Source organism: Lonchura striata, chromosome 11 (assembly GCF_046129695.1).
Source record: "Lonchura striata isolate bLonStr1 chromosome 11, bLonStr1.mat, whole genome shotgun sequence".
NCBI lineage: Eukaryota > Metazoa > Chordata > Aves > Passeriformes > Estrildidae > Lonchura > Lonchura striata.
In genome coordinates, this window is record NC_134613.1 from 5,783,133 (window position 1) to 5,795,574 (window position 12,442).

The 12,442-nt window shown below is 52.3% G+C and overlaps 1 protein-coding gene across 1 annotated transcript; it reads left to right on the top strand.

The window, feature by feature from the left end:
- Positions 1 to 435: 435 nt before the first annotated feature.
- On the top strand, positions 436 to 11,748 carry LOC144246970 (uncharacterized; the record flags this gene model as incomplete). The annotated part of the gene is given in 5 exon segments (XM_077786000.1): positions 436 to 493; positions 496 to 1,125; positions 8,397 to 8,456; positions 10,226 to 11,404; positions 11,660 to 11,748. Coding segments are annotated over 5 exon segments (2,016 nt in total), but the record flags the coding sequence as incomplete, so codon positions are not given.
- Between the last annotated feature and the right edge of the window lie 694 nt (positions 11,749 to 12,442).

Here is a 12,442-nt window from a genome sequence, read left to right on the forward strand (position 1 = left end):
AGGCCAGCTCAGCTCTCCTGTGGGGACACTGGCACCAACCTATAAATGGCCTCAAAACGGTGCTCACAGCCTGCAGACCCTGTGGTTCTCAAGAAGCTGCCTCGTCTGGAGCCTGCCACCGGCTTCCTGCCCAGGCAAATCCCAGGCACATGCAGCCCTGTGCCCCACCCGGGCTCTGCAAGCCATTTCAGCTACAAGGGCTCCTACTTTGCCTGCCCACTGCATAGCCCCAAGGGCCCCGAGCAGCCCCCAGCTGGCTGAAGCCCCACGCCTGCCTACCTCTACTACGGCCCCGGTGCCCTGAGCCAGCCCGTGCCAGCTGAGGAGACACTGCTGAGCTTCCTGCCGTACCCACCAGAGAGCCTTGACACCAGGCTGCAGCCCCCGGGCAGCCACAAGAGCAAGGGCAGCCTGATAAGAACAGGCCAGCCCCCCAGCACCCCGTTCCTGGAAGCAAGTTATCCTTCTGCCCAGAGCCAGAAGAAGGTGCCAGAGGCCCCAGCCTCAGCCTGGACCCCTGGCCCAAGCTCCAGCTGCCTGACAGCAGCCCAGTGATGCAGGAGAGGTCAGCAATGTGCTACCCACCTCATCCTTACCCGCTGTCACCCCACAGAGCTGGCCCCCTCTACCACCCCCCAGCTCCCACTGTGGGGGAGCCCAGTGCCCTGCCCAGCTTTGGCTACGTGGCAAGCAGGGAGCCCTTTCCCGGCACCTGCCTCCAGCCCCAAGATCCCAGCAGTTTTTTTCCCAGCCCCTTGGAGCCCTACGTGCCGAGGACAGCGGGTGCCAGGCTGGGGGCAGCGCTGAGGGATGCTGAGGCACCCAGGGATGCCGAGCTGCCCAGGAACACCAGGTACCCAGGGTTTGTCGTCAGCCCGGGCGATGCATCCGCGTTCCAGGCCTCCTTTCCCGGCACGGAGCCGGGCTGTGAGCAGCACGGGGCAGACAGTCCGCAGTGGCGAGCAGCACCGAGGCACAGCAGCGCTTTCCAGCCTGTCTGCACCCCAGAGAGGATTTCTGGGGGCTCTGGTGGGCTGGCTGAGACACTTCCCGAGAGAGGAGGGAGCTGGGAGAAACCCAGGCCTGGGGACACCCCTGTGTCACTTGGGTGTTGGAGACAGGAATGTGACAAGCACACACCATGCTCTCACAGGAACAGCCAAGGTTTATTGTCTGACAGGTCTTTTTATTGGGGTTTCAAATCCCCCGCTCATGCAAATGTGATTGCCTAAAGATCTGAACTCTGCCCGGCTCACTGGCCAAGGGTAGGAGTGCATCCATGACCAAAGGGATTGGCTGAGATCCCTGTGCAGCTCTAGCTGGTCTATAGCTGCACAGATCATTTGGCATAACAGACACCACCTTGACCAGCCCAGCTCATTAGGCAGTCAAAGTGATCAAATCCCCAGGTATGAGAATGATGGGCTGGATTCCAGCTCAAACAAGGGACAATCCCTTTGAACCATGAGAGCACCAGGATCTCTGGTAGTGAGCTGGGCAGAGTTATGACCTTTATTTGATTGTGTCTGTAAGAATAGGAAATTCAAAGCCCCTATGAAAGGGGTGCACTTCAATAGATGTTGGCTGTTGCTGCATGAACCTCGGTGTCTGTATGTCGCAGGTTGTGGGAAGGGATCACGCTCCAGCACGGTGTGGGTGGAGGGAAGCAGAGATCTCTGAAGCTTGCTCTTGGGGAAAGAGATTTATTGGGGATGCAGGAAGGACTGAGCCTCGTGCTCTCAGGCGTAGCACGTGGCCGGGCTTAAGAGGACGGGCGAGGGGAGAGACAAACGGAGGGTTTAGGAGAGGGGAAGCCCCAGGGGGGGAGGAAGTCCAAGAGAGGGGAGAGGTTCCAAGAGGGGGAAGGGTCCAAGAGACCACATGGCCCCTGGGAGTTCCCTTATCAGGAGCTTCCAGGTGGGCCAGGACAAAGCATGGTCCAATGGGATTACAGACACTGATGTTTTAGGGGCAGGTATAGAGGTGTGGGATGAGCCACAATCTTTTGGGGGGTGGGATGGAACAGTCCATTTCACTCCAGGATTCATCCAAGGGCAGAAGTGACATCTGGCTAGCTGAGAGAACAAGCGTATCTATTTATCCTCTGCAACAGCATTCCTGTCTCCAACATCAGCAAGCCCCTTGTTTGAACTTCAATCTAACCCATCATTACTGTGCTTGAGGAATTGTTTCCTTGCTTCTTCTAACTAGCTAGGCTGGTCGAGTTGGTGTCTGTTAGGCCAAATTATCTGTGCAGCTATAGACCAGCTGTAGCTGTCACAGTTCCCTCTTTCTGTTCTAAAAAATGCAAGGTGTTCCCTGTCGTGCCTTTGCAAGGGCCCTTTGCAAACAGGATGACAGGACAGCATGGTGACACAGATGATTCTGCTCAGCTCAACAAGCCTAGCCTCTCTCAGCCAGTGATGTGTCCTCTACATCATTGACGTTGTAGCATTCATTCCCAGGAGCTGTCAGGTGGGATCACCAACAACACAAGTTTTCAAATTGGCATGCTGCAGGCTTCTAACTTGGAGGTTACAAGCTTATAACTGAACTCTATGGGCTGGAAACATTTTAAACTTTAGAACAGTGAGAAGGTAACATGGCAAACTACTTGTCAGATTCAGGTTTTGAGTCATACTCTTAAATAGATAAATTGCTCAAGATCTCATAAAATCATTGTGTCACTTGAATAGGTAAAATCCTTAAACTGTCACTTCAAAAGGTTCCATATCTCCATTTAAAAGGTGTAGAAGTTGTTACAATCACTGGTCCATGATATGTGGTGAGGGACCATCAGGAGGGGGTTGTCTCTGGTCCCGAGCAGGACGCAGGGCAGGGGGGACACACCTGGCTGGTGTCCACCTTGTTCTGGTGTCTGTGGACATGCAGCGTACCCACATCCCCTTGTGATGAGGTCCCATGGACCTTTCCACTTCCTTGTGAGCATGTCTTCTCATGGTTTATGTGATGAGTGTAATGATGGGAAATGTTTTAAGATTATTGGGTTTGGGGATTGTTCTGGTGCTGTTAAGTGATTCAGTGTGTAAACAGCTTTTGCTATTCTGCTCTGTGTGGTATTTTCACTTCCATGAGCTGACCTGCACCATGGAACTTCCATTGCACTGTGCAATTTTTCAGTCCAAGAGTCCTTACTCTCTGGAGCCATCAGGACAATGGATTTAAAGCATCTTCTTCATGATTAGATGTCATGGCGGGCGGAGGTGGCAGAGTGCTGTGACCTTCCCAGAGAAGTGTCTTTAAAAAGCATCCTGGGTGCACAGACACCATCTGTTCAATAGCTGGTTCAGTGTTTAGGGGTAAGGCCTCCGGATCTCTCAAGTGTTGTTTTAAGTCTACCTACAAACTTTATGAAGGTTTTGTCTACGCCTTGCTCAATGGTAAAGCTTTGTGATAGGATTGTGCCATTGGGAGTGAGGAGCAGAGATGCTCTGGCTGCTGTGGCAAAGTCATGTATTGCAGATTCTGATGCCGTTGAGGCAGGACAGTACAAAAGAACTCCAGTTCAGGAGGCTAGAGAGTAAAACTCTGATTTATTTCAAATACATCGCTCTTTTATAGAGAGCATCGTCCAGACCAATTCCATTGGCCCCAGAATAAAAATATCTCACTCCATTGCTGTGCAGTGAATGACGCTTAGTGGCAGAACTTATCTATAAACAATGTGAACAACAAGAGAGATAAAGAATAATTTACATTCTTTCCCAAATGTTTTGCAGGCTCCTAACTGGTTAGAAACCCTCCATTTTCTCTCTGACTGAACTGAGAATATCCACAGGTTTCTGGTAAATTTTGGGCTTGATCTGCTGGTTTTTGGGAGTCACCTTCTCATACCATTTGTTCAATTGTTAAGTATGGTCAGTTGGCATCCTTGGAACAAATGTCTGATAGTGTTTTAAGGTGTTTTTTCCACAGCATACACTTAGCTGGGGAGAGGAGGTAATTAATGATATTCTTAATGTCATTCGGGACCAATGTGTGGGCGGAGAAGGTGGCTTCAAGCAGATTTTTGAAAAAAAATCACTTTTTTGAAAAAGTGTGATGCCCGGCCATGTTCCTTGGCTCCCAAGAGCTGGGTGTTGTTTGCCTTCTCCCCATTTACGTATAACTGGAAAAGCCAAGATTTTATTCACTAGATCCCAATCTCCTTCCTGAGGGGTCTCCCATTGGGTTTTGGCCCAGCGATCGTTGGACTCAGAATTGGAGTGTGAGGAGGCACTGCTGTAATCCTCCAAGGAGGATGGAGGGCACTGTATTAGAGTGTGGGGCTGTTTTGGGCTGACCGTGTTTGGCAGACGGTGAAGGGCAGTGGCTTTCTTCTGGTCGCTCTCATTGTGGTTCCTGGTCCTCATGTTATGGCCAGAATGGGGCTGGCCAACGGGGGGAGGACTAACAACGGAAGAGGAAGATACTGAAGGAGAGGTGAAGTCCGTGGCAGGAAGGGAATTTCTGGTGGAAGGGAGGGTCCTGATGCGGTTACATCCATTGATGTGGGGGGAAGGGAGGAGCTGAGTGCAATGGAGGGCACAGAAAAAGGCAGAGGAGAAGTGGGAAAGTGGACATTTTGAGACACAAAGGCCGGAAAACGTGGAAGAGGAGACAAAACGTCCGGTCTGGCCACTTTGCTGCTGTCTGTTTGTGGGATAACAGCAGCACGGGGAGATGGAACAGGGTGTGTGGGCATAGGGAGAAGGCTGAGGGGAAGATCCAAGGCATCATGGCCAGTGCCTTCCTGGCAAGGAGATCTGAAGGTGTCAGGGAGATGATAGCAACCCTGTGCTGGGTAGTGACACTCGCTTGCCAATCTCCCCTCTGAAGGAAAAAAGGGTTTAGGGGCTTGGGGAGAGGATGAAGTGGGAGAGGTTTCAAACTGGGGACCCAAGACTTCTCCCAAATCATTCCCCATTTTTAGCCTTGATTTAACAACAATGTGAAACAAAGGGTAAAACTTCCCAAAACTAATTAGAAAAAAGAGAGTCATGTTTAAAGTTATAAATCTCTTAAGAATTCCCTTAGAAAACATAAATTTCCCCACTTCAAGGGCACCCACAACTTGGAGATAAACGTCCCTTTGAGGAGGGCTAAGTTTGGAATTGGCTAAGATGGTTGTCCATCCTCAGGATTCTCTCCCATGCCCAGCAGTAAAAAGGGAAGAAAAAAAGTGAAAAATATTACCTTAATATATATCTGAAACTCACTGTTTTTCTTCTGCTCAAACAAAACCTGCTGGGTGGGTGGTCGCTCCTTGGCCAGCCTCCGGTTCTCTTTCTGGTTTCTCTGGAGGGTCCCGGTTGCCCTTCGGATAACACTCCCTAGAATGTGAGTGGTTCTCCTCAGAGAAGCGGCTGTCCCGAAGGCGGCTTATGTCCAGCAGCACAGGGCCATTGGAGAGGCTTCTCCAGGCAGCCCCTAAGTGGGGGTCCCTGTTTGGGCACCACTTCTCGTGGCAGGCAGAGGTGGCAGAGTGCTGCGACCTTCCCAGAGAAGCGACTTTAAAAAGCACCCTGGGTGCACAGACACGTCTCGCTCTCGCTGGGAGATTTCAGCTCTTTTTTGATTTCAGCCATGACCAACATGGAAGGAAAAGATGGAGCATTCCTATGGGGTTCCACAGAGGTCTTTATTGATCTCCTACCTCAAAGGGATCCAGGGATGGAGAAATCTCCCAGGCAGTGAGAGCTGGGGTTTATCGAGGGACAGTGAGGAGCGGGGCAGAACATCAGAACAAATGAGATGAGGGCACAGGGGTGGAACAAAGGGGAAGGGTCAATGGGATACACAGAATCAAGACACGACAACCAAGCATTCTGGGGAGAGCATTTTTCCTCGCCATGGCCAGGAGGTTGTTGCTTAAGATGTGTCTCTCCAGAGGAGTGTGGTAAGCTTCTCCTCAGCCAGCTTACCAGCCTGCACAATTAAACATGTGAAGGAAAACATCTTGAAGTTTCAGTAATTTACTATACAAAAACCTACAATGATCTAATGCAAAGATTAGCTTCCAAGTGTAACAAATAAATCTGCTTGAATTAAATGTTAAGGGGAAAGGAAATACAGATTGATTTATGTTCTCCAAAAGGAAGGTGTTGGAATGCCCTTTGGTAATGGAATTTCCTCTACCTGCAAACATTTCTGCACAAAAGTCTTTAAGCGTGACAAACAGCCCATCTGGCCAGAACCGGACACAGCTTCAATTCTTGGGATATAGGATTTCTGGATAAAGAGCATTGTTTTCCAGAACTGAATCCCATACTGCTTCATCAGAGCATTGCCACACACTTCCAGGAAATCCAGGAGCAGCATAGCTGTCACATCTGCCAGAGGCTCCAGATTCAACATCTGCGCCAGCCAGCGCCATCCATAGCTCAGACCGTGAGGATGAGCCCCTTGTTTGTTTCCGTAAGGCCACCGGAGCTGAATGATGGCAGCATAGAGACGAATCATTCCTGACATCCTTTTGAGAAAATGATCTTGTTCTTCCACTGTAGAATCATGAACTTCATATCCAAGCAGCCTCTGATACTCTTCCACAGAAGTCCCTTCTTTCCGAGTAGGGTAAAAGGGCACAGAATATGGGCACTTCTTGTGCAGGTGAGCTAAAAAGATGTCTCCAACTCGAGGGTGTAATTCCCAGATTCCTGAGAGCACCACAGCAATTGGGAAAGCTGAATCGTGGTGAAAAGCTACTTCTCCTTCCCCATGTCTCACAAACTTCTCTGCAAGTTTGTAAGAAACAAAGTCCAGCCCCTGTGGATGCTGAGTCACCAACACCATTTGGCCTTCAGAGTGAACAGGCTTCCCAGAGAGCAGGTTATTGATCTTATCAAACACCTCTCTCAGCTTAGAGCCTGATATGCTGGAGATCTGGCTCACAGGGATTGTAGCTGCTTTCTGCAAGTTTGTTTTTATCTTCTTCACCTCAGCGTTGCCTTTGCAGTTTCCAATTTCACTGAAAGCAGCAACACATTGCTCAGCAGCATCCTGAAGCTGCAGGTACCACTGCATGATACTTTCTTCTGTTTTAACTTGAAGGCCTTCCTTCTGCTGCTCTCCCCACGACTGCTGTGCAGGGGCAGAAGTCCGAGTCTTCATCTTCTCTTTTTTCTCTAACTCTTTCTGCTTTTGTTTATTTTCCTCTTCATCTTTCCTCTTTCTTTCTTCAAGAGCTGCAGTGATTTCCTGCTGCATGCTGGATATCAGCCCTCGCATCTCCTGCAGGGCTCGTTCAGTGCTGGCCACATCTGCTTGAGTAGGGAACCCTCTCTCGCTTGCGGTGCGGATGAGCCCCGACACCAGTCCACAGATCTGGTTGCCACGAGTGCTGTATGCAGACAGATCGATTCTGGGCAAGTCTTTGTGCCTGTAATTGGGATCAGCCTGCTGGTTCAGCTGCAGCAGTTCCTCCTGGATGGAATAAAGGCGACACAGTCTCTCCTGGCCCTCTTTCTTGTGCAAACATTCCAGCTCTTCCTGGCGTTGCCTCTGCTGCTCTGCCTCACGGAATTTTAGGTTCAATATCTTTGCTCTGTGTCGGTGCTCTTCCTTCAACTTCTCTTGCTGCCTCTGAGCCTCCTTTGAGCTCTTCTCCATTACTTCTTGCAACTCTTGGAATTCCTGATGCCGCTTTAGCTCCCTCAGTTCATCAAAGCGCTTCAGGTGCTCAGTGGCCTGGGCATGGGCTGCCCTCACCATCTTCTCCAGCTCCTCCTGCCGCCGTCTCAGCCTCTCCCTTGCTTTCAGCCTGTGCATCTCTTCATACATCCGAATGCAGCCTTCCACTTTTGCAACTGTAGATGACACACCTGCTGGAGTAACTTCCTGATTTATTTCCAGGAGACTAAGGTGATCATTTTCCTTCTGCCACATGGTCACAGGATTTGGCAGGGCTGTCGGCAAAGTGGTGATAGTGACGCTATTTTGTGGCTCCGTTGAGGGGTGATGGTTCTGGTTCTCTCTCGTGTCCTTTGCTGATATACAATCCAAAGCAAACTTCTCCGACAGCCGCAGTGCAGTATCAACAGCGACTGCTGAGGGATTCCCCGATCTGCTGTTTCTTCCAGGAATTTCTGGAATTTCTGGTGATGTATTTCCCGGGCTTGCCCCTGAGTTGCAGCAATGGCTGGACCTGCCCTTGGCAGCCCGGGCAGAAGGTGCAATCTCAGAGCCGGACCAGGGGGCTCTGGGAGGAGGCAGTACTGGCATGCATGCTGCAGTGGGGCATGTGGGTGTCTCTGCTGCATGCTGTTGGAATGGATGCACCGGCACGACTGGAACAGCTGTGAGGTGTTTTGCCTCTGCGAGAGCCGGGCACCCCTGCAGTGCAGCAGTAGAGGCAGCATAGGTGGGCTCCATCACAGAGTGCTCGTTTGTCATTGCAGCCTGGCCAGGCTCGGTGGCCAGCAGCCCTCTGCAGCAGCCATGTGCCCCGCTGCAGGCAGGTATCTTGCGGGGGCCAAGCGTTGCCTGGCAGCAGGCAGATGCAGCTCTACAGCAGCTTGCCATTTCGTGGCGGGCGGTCGTGGTCTCAGCGGCCTTGGCGAAGACAGCAGGGCACAGAGAAAAGGCAGGGCAGCCTGTTGTGGCTCCAAGGGCTGGCACAGCAAGACCCAGAGAAGAGGCAGGAGCCAGGGTGGCTGCAGGATGCCCGTTTAACTCGGCTCGGGAGCGTGGGGTGTCTCCACCACTTTGTCCAGTGACAGGGAGCTCTACTGGCATCACGTTCCTGTGTGGGCTGGCTCCACGGCTCTGTGCAATGGTGAGATGATTGGGTGGCACATCGTCCCTGCCCGGGCCAATGGTGTGGTCCAGGGCAGCCACAGAGCACTCTGTGGACAGGTCACTCTCTCCCAGGGAGATTCCATGGCTCCACACAGGGAATGCTCTGCCCGTTCTCCTCCCCTGCTCGCCCAGTGCCATCCCCTCCAGCATCCTCGTGTCTCTCTCACTCTCTAACTGATTTATCAGGTCCAGGATGAGCCTCCAGGGTTTGACAACATTGATGGCAGTTTCATCAGCTCTGGCAGCTGCTGCAAGTATAGATCTGCCAGCCTGATCCCATGTTTTTAAGTCCAAGGCAGCCCCTTCGGACACATCCAGTCCATGGCCTCCACACCACTTTATTAAGGCTAGTAAAGCCTGTTTATCATGTTTAATCCCTCTTCTTGTTAAAATAAGAGTCCATACCTGCAGTGTAGGGTCTTCTGGCACTGATGCCCACGCTCCCATTTCTCCTAGCAGTGTCTGTAATTCACAAAGGTGTTTGGATGCACGTGACTTTCCCTGCTGTCCCGTGCTGCACTCTCCAATGCCAGCAGAGCACTTCGCTGTCTGCAGTGTTCTGTTGAAGATCCTGAAGAAGGGTGTAGTTATCCTTGGAAGGTCGAGCAGTGAAGTAGAAGGGTCTGGTCTTCCTCTGGGAATCCAGTGGAAAAGGCTGCCTGTGGCGTTGAAAAGTCACAGATTATATCCAGGTAGGAATGCTTGGCTCCTCCCCAGGGTGGAGCATCTCACAATGGGATGATGTAATCTTATCAGTCCTGCAGTGACACTCAATGGCCCATTGACAGAAGATATCTCCCCAAGGGAGGGTGAGTCATGGAAGAGATAAAGAACACTGCCCCACCTGGTTTTAACAGATGGTGACAGAATACCATAGAATGCTTTTGGTGACATCTTCCATTGCAATCTAGGACAAGGTCTCTGCTGCCCACGGCTTTCTCTACTGCCAGCAGCTCTTTCCACTGCCTGCAGCTTCTCGCAGCCCACCCAGCTGCCTGGCAGCAACCTCTGTTCCCAAATCACCCCACAATACCACGGCAGCTTGTTTTCCTCACACAGGGCTCCAAATGTCTCTGGTGCATTGGAGACAGGAATGCAAGAAGCACGCACCGTGCTTCTGCAGCAACAGCCAAGGTTTATTTTCTGAAAGGACTTTTTATAGGGGTTTCAAATCTCCTGCTCATAAAAACGAGATTGACTGAAGATTTTAAATCCACCCAGCTGACTGGCCAATGATAGAAGTGCATCCATGATTCAACGCGATTGAGTGAGATCCCTTGTTTGAATGTAAGTCCAAACTATCATTAGTACACTTGGGGACTTGTTGACTTCTACCTTCTGATGAGCTGGGCTGGTCGAGTTGGTGTCTGTTAGGCCAAATAATCTGTGCAGCTTTAGAGCAGCTGTAGCTGTCACACCCTGTACCCAGGGAGGAGGAAGAGCAGCCCGGCCCCTCAGGACACCCCCCATGGGGGACCAGGGGAAGGAAATGCCTGCAAGGTCAAGGATCCAGCCAAGGAGCTCCTCCGCCCTTCTCTGTCCGTGACCCCCGTCAAAGAGCTGGAAGAGCTGAGGGACACCAAGGCTTTGTCATCCTCCCCACCAATGCCTGTGATCCACAATGTCTTCAGCCTGGCACCCTACCAGGAGTATCTGGAGAGGGCCAAGGTCACAGACCCCATTCTGTTCTGCAGGAACCATCTGTGGGAGGACTCCTCACCCCAAAACACGGGTGGCAGCCAGGAGCCTGCTGCCCTCAGAGACGTCTCAGTGGTGTCCAGCCTGAGGTCAGGCAGTGATGCAGTGCAGAGCCAAGAGGAAAGTTGTTACGGGAGCATCCCTAAAAAGCCAAAGGCTGAGGCCCAAGAGCTGGAGTCTCTGGAGGGCAGCCCTGACAGGGTGGGCACTGAGGAGCCACCTCTTAAGGAAATGGTGCTGGACCTTAGCTTCAAGAAGAGACTGGTTCCCAACGCCCCCTCCACTCCGGTGGAGGAGAAGGTGGTGGTGGTCCAGAATGTTGGTGTTCTCCCCTCACAGACCCCCTCAGGGCAGTACTTCACCTCCCTGCACACCTTGCTCTGTGATACGATTTCAGGCTCAGTGTCCCGCTCCTCCCCGGAGCTCCTGCAGGAGTGGCTGAAGAAAGCTGAGCGGGCAGAAGAGCTGGGAGAGATGCCCAAATCCCTGCCCCGCCCCAAGAACGGCTCCAAGGCTCCCAGTCCTCAGAAGCCCAGCAACGGCAAGGAGATCTGGCTGGCTTTCCAGGACGTGGCCAGGCTCCTCACCGACCTGCTCTCCCAGCTGAAGACCTTCATGTCCACCTGCCCTTTCCCCCACGTCGTCCGGGCAGGAGCCATCTTCATCCCCATCCACGTGGTGAAGGAGAAGCTCTTCCCAATGCTGCCCGGGAGCTTCGTGGACCAAGTGCTGCAGAAGCACAAGGTGGAGCTGCGTCCCCCCACCCTCTCGGAGGAGAGGCACCTGAGGGACCTGGAGCTGAAGAGCTGCACCTCCCGCATGCTGAAGCTCCTGGCCATCAAGTGGCTTCCTGAAATCTACCCTGACCTGCTCAACCTGCACTGGCACAACTCCATCCGGCAGCAGCTCGGTAGGTAGCCCTGCATCTCCTGGGGATGGGTCCCTGGGGCTCTCCTAGGGATGTTCCAGCTGCACTTGCCCTCCAGGTGTTGCTGCTGCTGCTGCTGGGGAGCAGCCAAAGGTGCCTCAGCATCCCTGTCCTCCCGAGGGTTCTGCCCAGCTTTTCCTCTGTGGGCTGTGGAGGGGGCAAGTTTCAGCTGGAAGGGAGAAAACTCATCCTGGGGGTGTCATGGAAGTTTCAGTCAGTCCGGTGCGGTCTCCGCAGTTGCAGACGGCACCTCCCAACACCTGGGAAACCGGCCGCGGATTTGGGAACCGTTGCTGCAGTGGTGTCTAAAGGACGGCAGTGGGTGAGTCTTGGTACTGGGGGGCAGGGGCCCAGCCAGGAGACATTGGCTCTCGTGTGCCCATGGAGGGACACGCCAGCACGCAGGCGTGACGGGAGTTTCCATCGTAGCTTTAGAACTTTGTGGTTTGCTGCAGTAACTGGTTGAGATTTTGCTGTGAAGCCAGCCATGGGTGTTACGCTGACTACACAGCAGAAAGAGATTTATAAACAAGTTCAGAAACCCCTGCAGAGTGCAGGTGTCAAATTTCCTAAGAGCCTTGTGAAAGAGTTTGTCAGATGGTTATCAGTAAGTTTTCCGGAGCTAACAGAGCAAGTAGTGAGAGAAAGACGATTTTGGAAGCGTGTGGGCGCAGTGCTGAGTGAAAGGACAAAGGCAGGAGATCCCTCAGTGAAAGAAGGTTTTATGAGAATGTTTTTGTTTGTTTACGATGTTGTGAAAGAGAGTGCAGACACTCAGGGTGCCCGGGGAGCAGAAAAGAGCCCCGTCGCGTCCCCTGTGTCTCCCCACACCCCCTGCGGTGAAAAAACTAACCGTGCAGATGTAGATTTAGTTTCTAACCCTTCTCCATCTCCTGCTTTCGCTCCCGCAGCTGAAAATCCATGCTTTGCACTCCCCATCCCCCCTGTGCAGCTCCCAAAATATGGGGGCGGCCACGCGATTTTCCCTTCTCTATCCCAGAATTCCCTGCTCCCTCTGCC